At 40.2% G+C, this 22,231-nt stretch overlaps 1 protein-coding gene across 2 annotated transcripts in view; it reads left to right on the top strand.

The window, feature by feature from the left end:
* IQUB (IQ motif and ubiquitin domain containing) overlaps positions 1-22,231 on the top strand; it is a 196,249-nt gene that overhangs the window by 110,241 nt on the left and 63,777 nt on the right. For both annotated transcript variants that reach the window (XM_081038565.1, XM_081038566.1), the window contains exon 14: positions 2,998-3,119. In XM_081038565.1, the coding sequence (XP_080894691.1) occupies positions 2,998-3,087 (90 nt within the window). In that variant the 3' untranslated portion in view covers positions 3,088-3,119. The remainder of the gene's footprint in view (positions 1-2,997; positions 3,120-22,231) is intronic.

The following is a 22,231-nucleotide window of genomic DNA, read 5'->3' as shown; positions in this document are numbered from 1 at the left end:
ACATACAGATTGATACACACGTTGTATTAGTGACTCAACTACCATAAGCAGCTTCTGTCTTCTTGTGAAATGGTGAATAACTACTCTTGGTAAATTTCTGGAAAAAAAACCAAAATAGTCCCTTAATTTGCATGATAGTGGCATTCCTGGAAAATTTGATATAATTATTATATTTTGGCATGGTGTAAAAAATATATCATGCATTTTTGTCATAAGGAGATGAGGTGTAGGCTCAGAAAATTATAACAAGGGTTTTCACCTTTGTTAGCATCAGGTACGACACCGTTTGGAATGTCGGACAATTTTTATTTTGCTGGACTGTCCAACCATGAAACTCAGTAGCACCTTGTAATTATTGACAACCCAAAGTCCCCCACAACATTTCAAAATGGCCCCATGCCCAGGGCCTGGTACCTCCCTGTTGAGAGCCACTGGTCCTGGTAGAACATCAGGCCTACCCAAGTGTCGTCACACTTACGTTGCCATCGTGACTCTTCATTACTTACTTTATCCCTTGCATTGTTAGTTTCCTATGTGCTTTTTTCAGGTTGAGAATGATGATTGGAAGATTGGAAATAATCTTTAGTATCTGCCATTTTCATTTTGTCAAGCTCTTCAAGTGTGAAAAAAATATAAAATGGGCATATTTAGGAGTTTAAGTAGTTAGTATTTTTCTATGAGTTCTCATTGGTCTGTGAGTGTCTGGAGTTGGGGGGTTAAGCCCAGAGGGGCCCATTCTTGTTGGTATCCCACCAGGGCTAATAACCAGCAAGAACTAGTTGGGAAATCCAAGTCACAGTCATGATCCAGGAGCCAAAGAGACCAGGTATAAATGCCAGGTCCAAAGTGACAAGGGCAAGTTTTAAAAAAATGAGACAAAACCCAAGAAGCAGGTTAAAAAGATGAACTGGACTGGAACAGGAGATGGGAAATGGGAGAGGAGCACTGCAAGCAGCTTTTGGTGTCCGCAGCTTGTCTTCCAGCATATATGTTACTCACATACGAGTAGACGTTTTTCAAGACACAAGCATATACATGGTTTTTATAGGGCAACATAAAAAAGCAGGTGTGTTGACTTATATTTCAACAAACTGCTAAATAATTATTTATACAGTAACCTTTCAGTATTTGAGAATAATTACATTGACTTATTCTACTAGATGGTGAGCTGGCTGAAGGCAGTGTTGATTCATATTCATATATATTTGTATTAAAATATAAATATGTATATCAAAGGCTGGAGAGCTCTCTGCTTTGCTCTTTGTATATATCTTATCTTTATCTATTTATCTACCTACCTACCTATCTATCTACCTATTGAATCTCACTAAGGTTGGAGGGGGGGGTTGAGAGAAATAGAGAAAGAGAGGGAGAGAGAGAGAGAGAGAGAGAGAGAGAGAGAGAGGGAGGGAGAGAGAGAGAGAGAGAGAGAGAGAGAGAGAGAGAGAGAGAGAGAGAGGCAAACCTTCCCATGTTTCCCTTCCTTTAATGATGGAGTGCAGAAGAGACAGCTGTGTTCTTGGTTGCATTGAGGTCATTGCTCTCTTCTTGGTTGACTGTAACTACTACCCCAACATTTTGACACAGACTCCCTGTAGACATATGGCAAATCCAGTTCACTGACCTCCATCCCACACCGCTAGCGTGCTTACGCTCAATGAGCTCTCCTAGACACCAAGATTCTCAGAAGACTCTTACCACCTTCTTCTGAAGGATTTACCTTTTTACCTCATGTGGTGGCAGTGAACTTCAGTATTTTGGGTTCTGTTGAGTTGAATTGTATCCTATTCAACTTAATTCCTATAATTCAGCACTGTCTATGTGGGATAACATGAGACTGCACAAGAAGAGGGCTCAGTCCCAAAGACTGCCCTACACTTGAGATGCCAGTCACAAGCTGGGGTTGTTAGCTGTACTTCTGACCAACTGGCTATAAATCAGAGGTTCCAATGGCCCCCTCCTCAAGTTTGATTAATTTACTAGAGCAACTCACAGAACTCAGGAAACCCATTTACGCACAGGATTACCTGTTTGTTACAAAGGGTATTAAAAGATACACACAAATATCCGGATGAAGAAATACATAGGACATAGTATGGGGAAGGGGTGTGAGCTTCCATACAACAGGCACACCGCTGGCCGGAATCCCTAAGTGATCACCAACCCAGGAGCTGTTCTCACCCCCTCCTTTTGGATTTTTGTGGAGGCTTCATTGCATAGACAGGATTGATTAAACCTTTGGCCATTGGTGATTGACTCAGCCTCTAGCCCTCTCTCTCCTCCCTGAAAATCAGGGGGTGGGATAACATAACCCAGTTGTGGTGGAAAGGGGCTTGTTATGAATAAGGAGATACCCACTTTACCTTTATGGCTCTGAATGGATTTCAGGAACTGAGGCCGAGAGACCAAATACAGTGGTACCTTGGTTTTCGAACATAATCCAGAACATAATCCACGAGCTCTGAAACGTTCAAAAACAGCCGACAGCGAGGCCTCAGGATCTTGAACTCAGCGGAAGCCGTGTGACATGTTCGACTTCTGAGTCACGTTTGAAAACCGAAGCATTTACTTTCGGGTTTACGGCATTCATAAACCAAAATTTTCATCAATGGAGACATTCGAAAACCGAGGTACCACTGTATAAGAAAAGATGCTTCCACTGCTCTTATCACTCAGGAAATTAAAAGATTTTGGGAGGTGTGAGCCAGGATCCATGGATGAAGACTAAATATATATGAAAAATATATTTTGGCCATCTGAATGACCAAATAAATATGTCAAAAACCCCACTCTGCACACAAGAGTAAAACAAAGCAGAAAAATGAGTTTATTGCCAGGGTTTCGACCACAAGCCAGGAAACTCAAAGTTACAAACTCAAAGAGCAATGAGTTTAAGTCGTTCACATACTAAGGGGTTTTTATGGGGTAAATGTGGAAGTTTTTTAGGCTATTTAAGCTGATTGTTTGCCTACTGATTTTCCTTTTTATTTGGATCAGGTTTGCTGTGTCAGGAGAACAGGAAGTCCAGGGATGGCACGAACACACCTGGCATTGAGGGTGTGGCTGACATCCTCTGCTGAATTCTGAGAAGAGAGATCCATTCCTGCAACTTATGTTAGGTAAAGTTAACTTTCTTTTTTTCCTTTTTTTCTCTCACTGTTCAAAATCATCATTTATTTGGTTGTTTAACCCTTCTTCCCTCCCCTCTTGCATCCCTCCCAGCCCCCCACTCCCAGAATGTAAATTCCACAAAAGCTGTGGTGCCTTCTCTGGCATTTTGCAGAGCCTGGCATGTAAGATGCTGCATTAGAACTTTCTGTAGGAGTGAATTAGTCGCTTTCCACGTGGGTGTGCCTTTTCCTGCCTCTGTGGAAAGGCTAATAAAGATAGTGGGGAAGGAGGAAGTAGGGTACTCTTGAATGTGTAATCAGTGGCTATTTCAGATGTCCTTTGGTGAATCTAATGCTTCTTCTTTGGTTCAGGCACAAATGACTTCTCACTGAGGACTGGGGAAGAGGGAGTATGCTCTGGGAATGGCAGCCCCTGGCCACTCAAGCCTGGTGTGCCAACCCCTCCTCCATGGTCAGGCTCTTCCAGTGAATCTGCCTGCCCACAGACACAGGAGGAGAGGGCATACAGTGAGCCTATGATTATTCCCTGACACAGAAGAAGAAGATGTAGGTCTTCATTGGAGGGGGGCGGGGCAGATCCTAGGTTGGGGCTGGGGCTTGAGGCAGCGCTGGGGGCACTGCTAGGGAGAGCTGTTTCCCACAAGCATAGTCAGTAATGAAAGTTAGATGAGCTGTGTGGATGGCCTCTTGGTGGCCTGCTTCCCACCGGAACTGGTCTCCAGGACCGTCTGAAGTCTCACGATGTTGGGGTTGGCTCTCTGATCCCTGGGGTTTTCTGAGGGGCCATTGCTCCTGCCACAGCACCTGGCCTGGCATGGGCAGAAGGAGCAGTTTTCGGCCACCTCTTCCAGGTTGTCAAATTTTGTTTTTCTTTAATGCTCCTGTGATGACCGACTCCATTTTGTCCCCAACATAAGTGACTCCATTTTACTTTTGGTTCTGCATGTACCTCTTATAAATCGCAGTATCACACTCAGCAAGGTGATAAGTCCTAATAACACCACCCTCAGTAGCCCCCAAAGTGGGTCAATGGTGGGATTCATATTCCACATATCTTGGGAATTTGGTGGGTAGTGGTGGAGGTGATGTGGGGTTCTGCCAGCATGATACTTCTCAACAAGCCTTCCAGAGAAGTGTGGCTCCTGATAGTTGTAAGTTCTCTATTCTTAAAATATGAACCGCGTGTGCCAGCATACCCTTTCTTAGTCAGTTCCTGAAAAACAAGATCCTACGTGGCATCTGATACCATCTTGTTCACATTTATATGTCGAAGTAATACTCTGAGGGTGTAAGGATTATTAGTGAGCTTTAAGTAACATTTCTTCATGTTATTTAAATCTCATTAGTAGTTTGTTTGTTTAAATCTCATTAGTAGCTAATTCATTAAATTACCTGTAATCTTCCAGGATGATCTTTTGGTATCTTTTGGGTATAGATATATGAAATTTCTCTAATGTATAATAAATAAATTCATTTCTTTCATCATTGATACATGATCTTTAATGTCAACTGGGCAGCTAATAAAAGTCTTAAGAGGAGACTCATAATAATAAGTGAAGATCAGAAAATGAGACCTGTAGGAAAAGACGAAAGGATCATTTGGGAAAACTGAGAATGATTTTTGCTGATAATATTCATTTTTCTGATAATAAGATAAGGAGAATGTTAGTGGATTGTTGTTATTCATAAAGAATAGAAGAGTGAATAAAATATTGCAACACTTGAGTAAGTCAGAAATTCTGGCCAGTTAAAAAATACTAAGGATGGCTTTGGAAACAAAAGAAGTTTGGAATTATTCTTTCTGTATTAAGAGAGGGTAATTTCCTCATTTGTTTGTTGTGATCTGGGATAGGTTAACTAAAACGTGGACAAGTCTGAGAGCTTTAGTGAAGGTGAGTCAACTGTTAAATGTTAGAAACCCTCTGTCATTCTTAGAACGGCCTCTGGAGGTCAGGATTGAGGCATGGTGCGTAGCTAAGCTTCCGGTTTGCTCTTTGCAGTCAAATTATGGCAAATGCTGATGCTTTTTGTTCTCCATCTGGTATATTCATAAGCTCTAAATGTGTTTACTCATAAAATGTAATTTAACTAACAAGCTAATATGCAACGTTCTCTATTATTAATTATTTGAATATATGTTTAATTTATATATTTAAGTAAGAGTGTATAAATTTCTGTTAAAATAAAGAGGTGATGGCTCTAAGAGCATTTAAAAAATCCATTTAGGTCTTGAAATATATAAGGACTTGTAAAATAATATGTATTCAGAATGAAGGTACCTCAACTTCCAAGTAATAGCATCATTTTAAGTTTTCTTACATCTCTACAATATGGGTTTGCATCCTCTTAATTCAGAAGCTCTCCAAATGCTTTTAAAATCGTTTGGAACAAGACAGAATAATTTGCCATTATTATTGCACTTTAGTGTTTTATCAGCCCCAGTTCAGGGAATGGCAGGCCACCAGAAACATCCTCGACACATTCCTCCTGAGCGTCCATAGACCAGAATCCAATGACTAGTGAAGGGCAGCATCCAGGAAAAGGGAAATTAGAGAAACTTTGGAGCTACAGTCTTTCCTATTCTCCGATTGTTTATGCTTCCTTACCTTTTTATTTATTTTTAAGCAACGCTCCCAGATATCCTTGACTATATGGGAAAATAGGGAAGGTGGTCTTATCTGTCTAACATCTAAATGAAATTGCTGTGTTCAATGACAACATGTGCCATGTGGTTGTAGGACTTGAGCTGCTTCCAAATCTTATTCAGTAAGGAAGAGCATGCCCTGGTAATTCTGGGAATGCTCAGATTTTTTCTGCCCGTTCAGGCCCTTGCCCCATTCTTACCCTCACTCCCAAACTTCATTCTTTAAAGCTCCGTACCTTCTCTGTGAAGCCTTCTCAAGTGCCGTCATATGAACTTCCTCTCCTTGCTGGATTCTCCCACTGGATCTTAAATGCACCTGTACTAAAACCCAGCCAGTGGCATGTTTTTAAGTTCTGCCATGTTTGTGAAATTTACTGTTACAAACAGCAAGGGGTTAGGGGCTGTTCAAAACATTGCATCACCAGTAGGGCACTAGTGTTGACCAATCAGAATGGAAACCAGCCTCAAATAACACTGGTGTGATGGGGCTAAATAAGAGCCCTTGGAACGAGCCTCTGAGCTCTTTAAGGGCAGGACTCCTGTTCCATTGTGACTTCCTATTTTTAGCACCTAGCATAGTACTTGACATGCAATTCATTAATAAATGGTTTATGGATGAATGCATGAATGAGATAGTAAAAAAAGTCGTGCATTAATCCAAGGTGAGTCTGGAAATCTTATGGTGACTTCAGGGTTGCCTGGGACCATTTCATCTGAGACATTAGTTTAGCTTCAGGCAAATGTGTCTTCTTCATATTAATGATGCAATTGACACTCTCCACAGGACCTTTGCATTGAATTGTCCCACAGGCAAATTGTCCTGAGCCATCTGCTCTCTCCCCACTTTCCTGCTGTATATTTGATGAACGGAATGGCTTAATTAAATTATATACAGGGGAGAAGAGATCGTAGACAAAGCTGTTTTCCAAATAAAAAAGTCTACGGTGCCATTTAAAAGATAACCTGTAGTTAATAATTTAAAAGATATTAAAAGAAAAGTTTTGAAAACTGTTATTCCACTTATGTTATTTTCACATATGGTGGGATACGTACTAGATGAGAGTCATTCTTCATTTAATGTTTGTCTGCTGTGGAAAAAGATTCTTTAGATACGGTTTGGGACTATTTGAAATGAAGAAACATATTCACTTTGCCTCCGGATAGTAATTCTTCAGAGATGTTTTTTTAACCTAAGAGTAAAGACAGAGTATCTGTCAACCTAGTTTCTGACTCTTTGCTGTGGGCAATTCCTTTATCTTGTTAGCTGGGCTAGCTTAGTTCCTTTCTGCTTTTTTCTAGCAGTTGAGACTTTCTGCTCAGCAGAGTGGGGGTTCCTTCTCTCCTACCCTAAGCAGGTGCATAGACCCCCCCCCCCAATACATGTTGAACTGAATAGATTCAATTGCTCCTGTTAGACTTACTCAGGGAGAATGAAGAGTTTGGGCCAATGTTAGTCAATGTGAGGCTAATCAGACCTACATAAAACAATTATTTACCTCTGATTAATATAATGTCTCTAAGTGCTGCAACCAGCAAGGACGAAAGGGCATGAGTTGTGTCCCTCAGTGCAAGTTAAAATGGAACAAAGGGTGGGACATAGCAAGGTCTAAATCAGGCGTGTCTAAACTGCGGCCCGCAATCCATTTTTAATTGGCCCACAGCAAATTCCAAAAATATATTTAGTTTACTTAAATAAACCAGGTGAGGCAATAGTACTTCACCTCGAGTGAGTGGCCCGGCTGTTTGTGTATTTTATTGCATATGGCCTTTGGTAAAAAACATTGAAAAAAGTTTGGACACCTCTTGTCTAAATCAATATTCCAAAGGTCCCAGCTTACTCTAGGAGACAGTGTGAGGGCAGGCAAATTCCGGAACTTCTGGCACACCTTTCTCTCATGGGAAATAGAAAGCATTTGGCCCAGTCACCATTTGATTCCGAAATTCTTCAATTTTTAAAAAGTCAAGTGGTCATAGGTATCGGTGGTTGTGAGGAAATTATGAGTTGACCATGTTCTGCCTGCCCCAAAACCCCTGCCTTGGCTTTGTTTCCCAAATGCTCTAAGTGTTTGTATTGCGACCACTGGTATAATTCTTCGTCCCACAGACAGTCCTTATTGTTCTGGAAATGGGAACCCCATAATGTTTTTTGAGTTACTCCCTTTGATTTACTGATTGATTTCAGGGCCCTATTCCCTTCTAAAACGATGCCTGGCACATATTTTTCAAATTCACTGGACTATCAATTTGCTTTCTTAAGACATCACTATAAATATGTGGGTGATTTATACTTCCCAAAGTGAGACAAGACAACAGAAAGTAGTCCTCAGCACGCACACACAAAGGATGACAGTAACAATGCTTAATCTTCAAAATGAACATTTGTTGTGGGAATGAGGAAAGTGCCATGCAAAAGGAAGAGCTGCTTTTCAGGGCCTGAGTCTCAAAGAGCATCTGCTTCTGGAGGGGGTCATCACATATCCTTCCATTTACAGATACTGAAACCACATTTTCTCATTTTAGTCGGGGATAAATAAGTTTTGGAAGGTTGAGTCATCCTGAAAATTTATTTGTGTACATAACTCCAATTTATAACCACAAATAACTGAGAAGTAGACTAGGAACCCATGGAGCTGGCCAGTAAATTGTTTTCTATCAGAAGTTTGATTTACAAAATCAAATCAATATTACAAGGCCATTTGGTAACTACATTGTTTCAGAGTGGGGAGTCATGCAGTCCCCGAGGGCAATTAAAATTATGGTTACAGTTGAGGATCACTATACTCATCTCCATTATAGGACTTTATTTCTAAAGGAGAATTAACCAGTCCCTTCGACAGTCATGAAGACACATGGGTAAGTTTTTACTACTGAATCTTTATATTTAGAATGACTTAGTCACCATAAACTTTAGTCCTTGTGGTACTGTCTCCTAAATGCTCTAAGTCTTTCTCATAAAAGAAGTAATATTTTCCAAGATTATTTTTCTCCCAACTGAATTATATTTCAAAACGCTTTAGTTTATTAGGCACAAGGAGTCGCTTGCTGAGGTTTAGGAAACATAGTTGCCTGAGCAACCTTTTTACAAATCTTTCCCTTGGAGGGTTGTTTCTTAAGGAAATGATGTCTATGCTGGTTATAGTTAGCTTTTGTTTCTTACTTATGTTTGTACGTATATCTTATTTTGGATCTGAAACCTTAGACAAGTTCATAGAAGTGAACTGAGATTGGTTATACTTGGCAAATAGCTTGATAACTACACAGTGGGTCCCAAGGATTTGTTGAAATTTTGACATACGCAATTTGAATGGCAACCCTAGTTTAGTGTTTTATTTTTTTCACATTTTCTGCAAGATAGGATTTACCTACAAGACTCTTATTTTTCTGTTTTATATGGGTGAAGGTAGAGTGGAACATCAGATATACCGAACAGGTGATATTTGTGTTCTTTGTAAGAATATCTCCAGATCCTAACTCAGTGATTAATATTACCAGCCACAGTAACTCACTGTAACCATTAAAGCATCATTTTTATCTGGGAGAGTTGATACTTAGGTTTGGATTTTCCCAGGAGAGAGCAGAGTACTAAGAATGGGAAAATAGGACTGGTGAGTTTTGAAGGGAAAGAAAACAAAAGATGTTGAGCATAAAATTGTCCCGCATACTCAAGGTAGGGCTTAGGTAGCTGGAGACCCCAGGTGGGCCACAGGACACGAGGTGTGAAAGCAGTAGAACTAGAAAAGAGTTCTACTCCTTTCTAGAGAGTAGAACAGAGTAACATTCTATCTCCATAGATCCATGTATTGCAATATATTTGTAAGTTTGACTTCCACCTGTGTGGTTTAATATGTAGGACCTCTGAAAGTCCTCTTGACCAAAAATATCTCTTTCCAATTTCCTCCACAGTTGCCTGAAATTCTCATTATATTCTTTTTTGAGGGGTAAAGGCAAGAATTACTCTGCCCTTGTCTTCTAGTCAGCCTGTAAGCATCTTGGCAACAAGGATTGTATCCTATTTGTCCGAACCGCCCCCCAGTGCCAAATGGGTGTGTATGTGAGAATAGGGGGGCATCTTCATTTCTAGCTGGTGAGACCTCAGTTCACATTAGTGTTTTCGAGTGGCACCAAGGAGAGAAAACAGCCCCAGCGGTCAGTGGGGGGAGAGCCCTGAGCCACGCTGGCCTGCTCTCACTTTTCTTGCTGGAGGAGGGTTCATCTTGGAAGTGTACTGTTGAGCAGGCACTCTATGAGAATTTTCCATTGCCTTCCTGAAGATGGCCTCATAGGAAAAGCGTGGGCTTTGGAGGCAAAAGTTAGGATTAGGATTCTAGAATCAGTTCTGAGAATTGATTCCCAGCTGTAGCGTTTTGCACAAGTGACCTCTCAGCTTCAGTTCCTGATCGGTAAAATGGGGTAGACCGAACAGTAACTACCCTGGCCACTTGGAACCCCATTTCCTCGCTCGCTGCCTACTGATTATGTCGGGTCAAGTCCACCTCTTTCACTGCTCTTCCCCTCCCCACCAGTCCCACCTGCCTATTGATGTGAGTCAGGGATTAGCCCAGTAAAGGCTGATGCTAGAGCCGGAAAATCATCTATGTCTTTAAATAAAAGCAAAATCCTTGCTGCATTTCGATTTTTCTTTCAAATAATGTGAAGGTAAACATCAACCCAGCCCAGGGACAAATTCCAAATTAATGTAGCCTGATTTAAAATCTTATTCTGGGTCATTAGGCTGCATTTGTGAACCTAGTTGCCTGTGCCTTTTTTGTGGTTGTGATCCACTGTATGCATCTGAGTACAATTTTCAAGGTTACAATTTGCAGAATTACAGTGGGGCAGAAATATTTCATTGCTGTTTCTCCTTAGATTTTCTGATTATACAGGAGCTAGATTTTCTGGGTTGTAGGATGAGGAGTGAAGCAAAGTGGTGTTTTGTTTTGTTTGTTTTTTTCTCGTTCTCTAATCTCGGCATGTTGAATATTATTGCTTTTTGCAGTGCTCTTGCTTTTGGTATTTTAAACTATCTTAACATTTCAATTGATGTTATACACTGAACAGATGTCTTAAATTATTTGAGCATGATGTTCAGAGAAACCTACAAGGAATTAGCTTTAAAAATCATTATTTTTTGCCTTTCCAAAGCTTGGTACAGTGTTTTCTCCACTTTTTTTTTTTCCCCTTCCACACTAATGTTCTTGATTTGATCTTTTGAGGTCGATATGGTGCCTCATATCTATATTAAATTCACAGAAGCAAGTCCCTGAGTACATCTGTCAAATGTCCAATTTAACGATAACCAAGTTAATGAGTAACATTTGTTATTAATTATATCAATAAAAACATCAGACTCTTAAAACTCTGATTTGAGTCTAATAGAGTAGGAGGTTTGAGGGATGAATATTCACAAGCCATTAATGGACTGCTCTTTAGAGAAAAATACTGAAAATCATTTTAATCGCCTCTTTGTATCCTAACCAGACTTCAGCCAAATCAAACCGTCTCTGGCTAGAATAAATGTCATCAGTTCCTCAAAATGAAATCTAATGAACTTCTCTCTGCAGATAGTCAAGCAATACACTGTCATGAAAGAAAACTCCCTCATTTAATGCATCAGTTATTAAAAAGGTGTTTTATTTCCTTGTTTGCGTTCTGTCTTTTTTTATTACTGCATATTAATGTGACTGTCTTGCCAACATGCAAATGATATCCTATCTGAACAGGGCTTGGATGAGAATGATGAGGAAAGGGCCAGCGAGACCTATCTGCTACATTATTATGCCGAAGTAATGGAAAAGCACTGAGCTACCAGAATCTTCATCTTTCTTATGTTTACATGTTTCTTAGAAACAAGTAAAAATTAAAATATGGTAGGTTATTTTCTCCTTTTTTAAAAAGAAGACATTCAAAGAATCTTACAGAATCTTAGATTTTGATATCTCCTTTTCAGTGCAAGAGTCAGGCAGCCCCAGATTTTTTAAGGAATGTAAAAGAGAAAGAAAGGGAGGGGGGAGAGAAAACAGCACGGGGGTTGGAGAGATTGGAAAAAAGACCAGAGAACTGTACCTGTCTTTGTCATAACAAGGAATGAAGTAATGTTCATTGAAATCATCTTGCCAAATGCTGCTAGACACTTTGCATGTTTAATGGTATTTAATCCTTTGAGAGAGGTATTATATTCAATTTAGAGTTAAAGACACAAAAGCTTATAGTGTTCCAAACAACTTCTCTGAGACCACAAGCTACCAGTGGTGAAACTCATATCTTATTGACTTTGAAGCCAATGATCTTTTCAGTGTGTCGTGTTTGCCCAAAGCGTGTGGTATCCAATATTTGGCAATGAAAACTCATTCCAGTCTTTCTAAAATGAAATTTAAGTATACCATCATTACTTTCTAACCTAATCGAAAAGTTGATTAGGTTTCAAACATAATGGAGATGGTGATTGCAGTTCCTTGGTAGATAGGCTTGTATTTGGTGTGTGTTTATGTGTGCACTTATTTCTTTGATGAAGTAAGTCTTGGTGTCCTATATAAAATGGCTGTGTGTCATCTAGAAGCTGCAGACATTCTTCGTCTGAGCTAGTTGAAATGATTGTCTTCTCTCCCTGTTCCTTCTATTTTGGTGCATGGATAGTAGGCTCCCCTCTAAAGATAAGAGAAACTATAGGTGACAAGGAGTGTTATAAAAGTTGATATCTTAAACAAAATTTCTACTGTCCAAGGCAGAAAGTCTCTAGTGAGATGACCTGAGCCCAACTTAGAGGATAATGCTGTGGTCCAAATTTCCCAAGACAAGGAGATGTCCCACATGGTTTCTTGGGTGACACCTGTGTTGTGAGAGTTGGCTATACTTTTTTCCTTTTTTAAAAAATTGAGCTACAACACACATACCATAATATTTGCCTTTTTAAAGTATGTAGTTGAGTACTTATCATATATTCCAAAGTTGTGTGACCACCATGACTATTAAATTCCAGAACGTTTTCATTACCCCAAAAAGAAACCCCTTTAATCATTAGCAGTTACTCACTCCTCATTCCCTCATCCCTTCAGCCCCTTGTAACCAGAATTCTACTTTCTGTCTCTACAGATTTGCCTATTCAGCTCCATTTCATATGTAATTACAAGGCCACACACTTAATGATAACTTCCTCTTACTTGATGATAACTTCCTGTCACTTGATGATACTTCCTGTTAGCTGTGCTCCCATATGGGGCTCTGAGCAGTGCAGTCGGTTGTGTCTCAGGATGTTCAGTGAGGGATACAGTCAGGTGTAGCCAGCCTCAGGTCCCGCAAAGACTGCATTTTCCCTTGGGGTTGGTAAGCTTCCTCTGGCCTTCCTGAGTTGTAGACATTAGATAGAAACATTAGGAACTCAATTAAATTTGAGTCTTAACTAGAAATGTCCAGCCTCCAGTATTCTCCTGAGTAAGCAAATACTATTCATTAGGCCCATTACTTCAATGTGGTTTTTCTCTTTGTTCTTGAATCTCATATCTCTAAACATCATTTGTGTGCATATCTCTGAAAGGCCTTTGCATCCCTAGACATCAGTGGCGCAAGCCAGAAAGTTCAGAATTGTCTTAGATCTTCTTCCTTCATATTTTCATTCTGCCTCCTCCTCCACACCAATGACTCATTACAAGATTCTACAGATTTTAACCACCCACCACAATCTCTTCCCCATTCTGTTCTTCATCTCTAGATTCCCTGCCTCTATCGGAGCCTCATCAACCTAGAGTAATTGTGATGACTGGATGGCAATCACTTCTCTTCTGGTCTCCCTGCCACCCATCTTGCCCCATATCACTATCCTTTACAACACTCCCCAGGGGCCTTCTAATCAAAATCTGTTTATGTCCCACCCCTCATATTAAAATTCTTGAAAATTTCTCCACAGTTTTCAAGGTGAAGTTTGAAATTCACGAGTCCCTCCACAGTCTGCTCTTGGGTTCACTTTGCAGAATTTCTCACTATACCCTTCCCTGAACCCACACCGAATGGCTTGTCTGCCCCTGAACATGTCATTCACCCTCAGGTTCACTGTTCCTGCACAAAATTTTGCGCTATCTAGAACATTATTTTCTACGTTATTCTAATATTAGTCCTTATGTTCTACCCTCCCTTGTTTGGAATGTAGCCCTTTGTAGACGGAGACTAATTTGTTCATCTCTATACCAAGTGGTCTGTTCATTACTCTGCGAAAACACTTCACACACTTTCCTCACTTTTCCCTAATATCAGTGCAATTCTCTGTGTCTTTAATATATTGTAAATGTATTGAAAGCACAGATTTATAATCCATAGCAGCTAGTATAATTCCTATGTATATTGTTAATAGTTGTTGATTGGAAAAAGGGAGAGAGAGAGAGAGAGAGAGACGAAAGAAAGAAAGAAAGAGAGAGACAGAGAGAGAGACAGAGAGAGAGAGAGAGAGAGAGAGAGAGAGAGAGAGAGAGAGAGAGAGAGAGAGAAAGAAAGAAAGAAAGAAAGAAAGAAAGAAAGAAAGAAAGAAAGAAAGAAAGAAAGAAAGAAAGAAACACACCACAGAACCTAAATGCTGCTTTTCTCCCTGTGCAGCATGAACTCACAATGGGTCAGCATTTTTCCCTTAAAGTCTACCCACTCCAGAAAGCATAAGTGAATAAAACAAGTTTTATACTGTTGTTTGGAAGATTTTTGGAGGACAGGAAGGAAAGATTTTGTAACACAAAACACTTGGTAAACTTCATTAAAGTCCCTGTTTGACCTTTTTGTTTCCCCGCTCTGCTCCAAGAAGACATAGCAATCCTTAATGTGCATGCAACATCAAAACACATGAGGTAAATGCTGACAGAACAGCAAGGACAACTAGACCAACCCACTATTATAGGTAAACTCACAACACCATCAATCAACTGGATATAATGGATACCCTCAGAGTACTTCATTCAGCAACAGGGAAATACACATTTTTCTTACACTCACATGGAACATTCACCAAGAGAGACCACATCCTGGGCCATAAAACACGGCTTAAAACGTTTTCTAAAAATAGAAATCATACAATGTCTGCTCTTAGATTATAATGGAATTAAACTAGAAATCAATAATGGAATGATGGCAGGAAATTCCCCAAATACTTGGTAATTAAACAATACACTTCCCAGTAACACATGGGTCAAAGAAGAACGCTCAAGAGAAATTTAAAAAAATATTTTGAGCTAGATGAAAATGAACACACAAATTATCAGAATTTGGGAATGCAGAGAAAACAGTGCTTTGAGGGAAATTTACAGCGTAGAATGCATATTGCATCTATCAATAGGAGGCAGAACTCATGAAAGATTCAGGACTTAGAGGCACCCATTACTGCATACAACTGGGCTGAGACATGGGGCTGAAAACAAAATGAATTGGTTACAACCTATTTAAGAGGCAATTAGACCTAATGATCCTTTCCTCCTTCCCCTGTAGCCCAACCTTACTGAAAAACTGGAATTTACTTTGTAGAGAATAAATCTCAAACGCACCAGGGATAACAGAAGACAGGGAGAGCTACTGCAATAAAATAATGATAATGCGGCAGTAAAGACTATTTGGATATGTGAACCACCACCCCAATGTTCCTTGCTGTGAGAGCATTCAGTCAGGCACCCGCTTTCTCATTGCCTGGATAAATATTACAGAATTCTGCTCTGGAGAAACTGAAGCGTTACAAAGAAATGACCTGTGGATACTGTCCTGGTAGAAAAGCATATTCACTTTAGATGATTCAGATGAAGAGAGGTTAATGAAGGAACTACTTAACAGCCTGTAAGTGAACAAATGAGGGATGATGAGTCATCTAGCAACTGAGACAGTGGGAAGCCATTATATCCTCAGGGCTGAAGGGACAATGGAGGGAAGTGGAGGCCTGCGAGAAGTATAGCAGAGGACTAAAACACTCAGAGCAGAAACTGAAGTGTGGAGGGCTACAGATCCTGCGAGAGGGAAATACCCTGACCTTTGGCCCATTCTGCTCATCAATAGCCTCATCAATAAAGCCACCCCCAGTGCAGTTGTTTAGGGACTTAAGATGTGTGGTTGTCAGAGACCGCCTCCTGGGACACTGACTAGGACAGAGAAGAATGGAAAAAAAGACACGGCAAGGGGTAGTGCATGAATAATATCTTGCAAAGATGCTGGCATTTGGAGGTCCTTTAATGAAACCTGTGTGCGCCGTTCTAACTCTGGAAGTCTGCTCATTTGTACTTGCAAGTAGCTCTGCAGTGCCACGTTCTCAAATATGGATGAACAACCAAGGTTACCCTAGTTGGAAAAGGTCTCCAACTTAAAAGACAGTTGAAAGACTAACCAATCAATCACAAACAAAGAGTTCCGGAGGACAAAAAGGAAAAAAAATCAGGGGACTTTTAACATACTATGTTTAAGTTTATATCCTATCAGGAAAAAAAAATGAAAAAGATAATATTATATACATAAAGCAAAAGCAGAATACTCTAAAGAAGCAATGGAAACATCAAGAGATGAAGAATATAAATAAATCAATGAAAGGATTATAGTCAAGGATATTTTTTTTTGAGAAAGTAGAACATAAAGGAAAAAATTTAAAGGAGAGAAAATTAGATGATAAATCCATGAGGTCCAATATCCGACTCATAAAAGTTCCCAAAAAAGAAATCAGAGAAAAGCGGAGGGGAGAAAATTTTCAAAGAATTAACGCAGTGACATCTGCATTGCTGGAGGACATATGTTTTCAGAGTGACAGGGGTCCCGAAAGTCCAATGCAGTGAACACAATTTTGAATCACCAGTAATAACAGGAATTTACTAAAAGCTTTTAGAGATAAAATGCATTGACATTCAAGGAATGAAGGACAAAGTTTCATTAGACTTCTCAACAGCAACACTGCAAGTCAGAAGATGGTGTGTGTGTGGGGGAGTATCTTCAAAATTAGGAGGGAAAAATGACTTTTAACTTAGAATTCAATAGCCATCCCAGTGATTTGTGAAGAGACTAGAAAATCACATTTTCAAACCTTTGAAGCCTCAACAATTTATTTTCTGTGCCATGTCTTGGGTGTTAATGAAGAATGCAGGTTACTAAATCAATGTATTCTACTACATTAGTGTTTCCAGGTAAGCGGAGAGAGGAAAAGGGAAGTCCTAGGTTGACAGCTGGGCATCAGGCCTGTAGAACAACCAGTCTGCACTGAAGGAGAAGAGAGAGTTTCAGGATGTATGTGTCTGCGGAAAAATAAAGAATCTAATTATCTGCCGTGCTCAGTGCTTAGTGGCAGTGATTACATGGCCTTAGCGTTTCCCTCATCTAACTCTTGACTAAACTGCAGTCAATCTTCTTCTAGACCCATGGGCCCCTGACCTCCCTCTTCTTAGAGCATTTAATGTGGAAAACTTGCCATTGCAAATTCCTTCTCTGCCCCTTTGCGATGTAAATTTTCTCCTAGCCTCCTGCCAGTCTTACCCCCCAGGAATGTCTTTCTCAATGACCTGGAGCCATCCCTTTATAATATAATCATTATGGAAGATAGAGCCTGGTGTCTGCTGAAGTTTAGGGAGCCTAACTTTGGTAACTGCCCATTAGCAAACAAGATGGCCTAATCAATGCTCCTCCTCTCAGGGAATGTCCTCTCAGACTTCCCCACTAGCTCTCCCCAGGGCTTACAAATCCCACCACTTTTTGTTGCAAAGGAGTTGAATTCCACCTATCTGTCCTTGTACAGTGTTTGAATTAAGTCTCCCTTCCCTGGTTAACCCATCCAGGGCAATTTTTCTTTGACCCTTCAGAAACTAGCTTTCTGAAGCATTTAGTCATCCTAAGGGATAGTCTGGGTAAGAATTCATGTTAGTGACATAGAAAACTAAAGAAAGAAGAAATAAGCGATTGTGAAATGCAACATGTTCTTGCTCTACCTTTCTCTACCCCTGAGCTCCCAGAGGCCTCTCTCTCACATGAGTCACTGAGTGTATTTGCTTACACTTATTTCTTGTACAGTATTTTGTTCCTCCTGGAATGCTGAATCCTTATTTTCCACAATAAGAAGTCTATAGGTTTAATGCCTGCCTCCCAGTTTTCTCCATCCCCAATTTAATAGAGTGTGTAAACATTCTGGCTTCTTTAATTTGAAGAACTTTGTTAGGACAATGTTCTCACCTTTACACAACCCTTCACGACCTATAGCATGCCCTCCCATACACCATCTTATTTGATTCTTATAACAACCTTGTAAGGTGAGGTTTGGTGCTAAGTTCAAAAGAATGTATGTTGATACCTTAGATCTTTTTATTCCCTCTAAGCCTTCATCCTAAAGCTAGTCACCAGGAATGCACAGCTGATAGACAGTTGTGCAAATTAAATGAGCTAATGCATATAAATGCTTTGTATAATAGTTAGCCTAGGAAACATTCAATAAGTCTCTGAAATTATTATTATCTTCTAAGGGAAGACTGTAAAGTTTAGACTCAACAAAAGAAAAGTTACTATATTATAAAACAGGGGCTTGAATGTGTATCTTTTGATTCCCCAAATAATTCGTAGCCACTGTCGCATGCTATCCACTAAAACATGCTCTAAATGTATGTTTTCTAGCCACGGTCTTCAATAGGGTCCACTCGCTCACTATTATTGGTTAGATGTTTAGAACATGGATAGTATGTTTTGAAAGTGGGTATGGGCTGGAGTGTGATAGGGATGAAGACATTGGACTCTGGGCAGCCAGTGGAGGGGAGAGGAGAGACCTCCCCAGGGAGCCTGAAGAGCTGAGAGGTGGGGGAGGGGACACGGGCTAAGACGGGAGTCACTGAAATGAGGACAAACACAGCCATCAGGAATGTGTGATGCGATGCTCCTGCTCTGACAAACTTCTCATGCCTGTCATCCATGTCTGGTGTCCCCCTGCCATCTGTCATTCTGAACAGTATTGGAATCACCAGACAGAATAATATTCTTGAAAGGAAAGACCACTGGAACAGGGAGGGGTTATCTTTTTAACCTGGTGTGCAAAGCATGCATTTAATTCATCAGTAGGGGAAAAGGGGAAGGGGAGTTCTGTGAGTTCTAGCAACAGAAGAGCCTGTGATTGAGCAGATGAGAGTGGATGTTTTTCAGAGAACAGCCCAGACCCGGGATCTGAGCTACGAGCATCTCTATGGCAGCTCTGCCTGCGACCTGCTGTTGTTTTCACTTTTTGATGTCTTTGTTCGAACCATATGGTGTAGAAACAGTGCATATTTGTAAATAAATAGACTATGATTCTAGAGTCCTTCTGGGTGTATGACTTGTTTACATCTCAGATTTATCACTCTCTTGGAAGAGAGGATGGACTTGAATTTAGAAAACTCTGGATCCTCAGAGGATCTATGAAATAATTTTTCACTGTGTTTGTTGCGTTCATGACATGGCGCTAAACCCCAGCATGACAGAATCCGGCACAAGTGAGAACTATCCTTGGAATTTGTGATGTTTGCTTTTAAAAGTTGAAGGGATTTCTAAAGTGAATGTAACCCCTTGTATCCTTTTAAAATTCCTCCTTTGAGAAGATTTTCAGTGCTCTTGAATTTCATTGTATGTTTTTGAGTACTTAAGACATCTTGGCTTGGGGTAGTTTTTGAAGACCTTGAAGTAGGCAAGCTTACGGTTAGTGCAAGACAAAGAGAGTTCTGGGCAGGGGGGAGGGCTGGGTTAGGCCTTCTGCCTTCTCAGACACCACAAATTCTTGGCAAAGCCTTCCTCCCTCCCTTCTTCCCTCCTTTTTTCCCTCCTTCTCTTCCTTCCTTCTGTCCTTCTTCCCTTTCTGCCTCCCTCCATCCCCTCCTTCTTCCCTCCCTTCCCCTTCCCTTCCCTTTCGTTTCCTTCCTCCCTTCCTCTCTTTCTTATTTCTTTCTTTCCTTTTGTTTTTAATAACTGCTGAGTGATTCAAGTTGACTTTGGCCCTGATGACCTTGTGGTAGATTTTCCAGTGTGTTAGAGCTGGAAGGAACCATAGGAATGAGTCATTTAGTCCAATTTTCTCCTATTTTACATATGAGAAAACCAAGATCCAAAGAAGCACAGCCACTTGTTCAGTGTTATACCATTTGTAGAAATGTCAGGTCTCCATATACCTACTAAAATATTTTGTCCACTAGATATATTATCCAAAAACATCTTCATGATCCACCCTTACAAGTACAAAGAATGGCTGGGTGTCTCTTCAGGTGCCCCACCACCAGGGGCCTGCTCAGCCCTGAGATGCCACCTCCCACCCTTGGACTCATTGACGTAGAAAAGTTATTCTTTTGTTGTTTACACCCCCTCCTCCACTCACCCACCAAAGCCTTCCCATTCTGTGAGTTACTTCCCAGCTGCCAACTGACTAATTTGATAAACTAATAATCAGTCTGCTAACAGGAGAGGATGAAAGGCCCAATAGGAAAAGATTTCCTGTATGTTACAACTTGGCAGGAATTTCTGAGCTGGCTGCTATTCTCCAAACATGCTATTTGGAGGGTTGCCACAGTAAGCCTGACCCTGAGAAAACTCTGCTTTCCTTTTGTAAGCTCCAGGCTTTACCCAAAGAGCTCAGGTTTCCTCGCTTTGGTCTGATCCTAGTTTGGGCACTGCCCCTACATTTCCTTTCTTTGGTGATTTTGGTCCTGACATACTTGAGTGAATAAATGCCTGTGTCTCTGAGAATGCAGAACTCACGCATAGTCACTTTCCACATCTCTGTGCTACCTCTGAAGATTCCCACTATGGTTATCCTTTCCCCTCAGGTGAGGCTTTTGTTTTGATATATTCATTCAACTCTAAACAGATCTCAGTATGTTCACGGGTTTGCTGGATCAGATTCAAAGGTGAGTAGCTCTAAGATCCTTCCTGAGAGAGTTCAAGAGTGCACAGCGGTATAAGGAAAATGACAGCCTCATGCATGACCAAGTGTACAGCACCTTAGGAAAACATTCCCTTACGTGACTTTACGAGACACCAGTAGCGCCCGATGGGTAGGAACGTGGACTCCGGGGCAAGAGAATCCTCGGTTCAAATCCCAGCTGAGTCCATTACTAATTATGTGACTTTGGGGAAATCGCTTAAACTCTCTAGTGCCTCAGTTTCCCCATTTATAAAATGGAGAATAAAAATAGTGCACATTTCAGGTTTGTAAAACTTAAATAACTAAATGCATATAAAGTTATAACAAGAATTGTGTATTCAAGATTATAAATCCATATATATAATTTCATATTTAAAGAAGCATGTACGATGGTCATTTCATTTGATTCTCACATTGTGTCAGGACAACAAACATAAATTGAGAAACTATTAAGTTTTGTGCTGGAGTCCGGTGATGCTAAGATTAATAAGACAAGGTCTGTAGTGTTAAAGAGTGCAGGGTTCTACTGAGGAAAACAACACACTTTTGTGTCTTTCTTAATTGATTTTAACTCTGTGAATCCTCACCAACTCTCTGTGCCTCCTAGACAAGGAGAATGAAGAGTCAAATCTATAATGGAACCTTATTTCCGTGACCCACACATCCTATGTGAACAAAGGGTCCTTGTTTCTGTTGATACAACTTCACCTCTGAATAATTCCTATACACGTTTCTCCCTCTGCAGTAATTCTCTGAGGTCGGCAGTTTAGAAAATTGATCTCTCTCAGTCCTAATGTTTAACTAGGACGTCTAGAAGCACATTTTCATTTAAAGAGATAATTAACTTGATTTCATTTTCACATGACTGTCCTGTAACCAGTTGAATTTCGGCAGTAAAGATGATTGCCATTTTCCTTCCAAAGGGCAAGCTATTAGGCACTCAGCTGTGCTTATCCCTCAGCAGCATTTTCCTTACCATCAGAAGTACCACCCTGATGGCTAAAGAAAAGTGTCTCCTTTTTGCTTGCCTCTTGGATTAAGTAGAACATGAGTTAGCAAAGACTTTTTAGCAGAACGTGCTACTCAGGTGACAGTTTAGCCTTCCCTAAACTTTGCAGAAAGAGAGAGGGAGAGAGATAAATAGCACAAAGGGAAAAGGAGTGGAGATTTCAGTCTTATGATGGAAGAATCTCAAACCCAGAGCCATTTACTAGTAAGAGTTATGGGAGTGAAATGAAAATATGGTACAAGTCTGTTAGCAAATATTTCCCTATATAATGGATTATGTTCTATCAAAATAAAATCATGTCCTTCAAATTAGTCTGATATATCATTAAGTCATGGGGAACAAATAACATGGATTTGATGTTTGAGGATGTGAGCGGCTCAGTAGGACCAAACTTTGTCAAATGATATAACTTCTTAGAGACTGAGTGTTCTCATCCCTATAACAGAACAATAGCTGTCGTAGGGTCATGCATATGTTTATAACAAATAGACTCTGATACACAGTAAGCATTCAAAAATAGTATTAATATTATTACCTTATTGTCTTATATTACAATGGACTCTTACTCTAATTGTGTTTTTTGTTTGTTTTAT

Source organism: Rhinolophus hipposideros (genome assembly GCF_964194185.1).
Source record: "Rhinolophus hipposideros genome assembly, chromosome: 25".
Classification (NCBI taxonomy): Eukaryota; Metazoa; Chordata; class Mammalia; order Chiroptera; family Rhinolophidae; genus Rhinolophus; species Rhinolophus hipposideros.
This window is presented reverse-complemented; position numbering and strand designations above follow the sequence as displayed.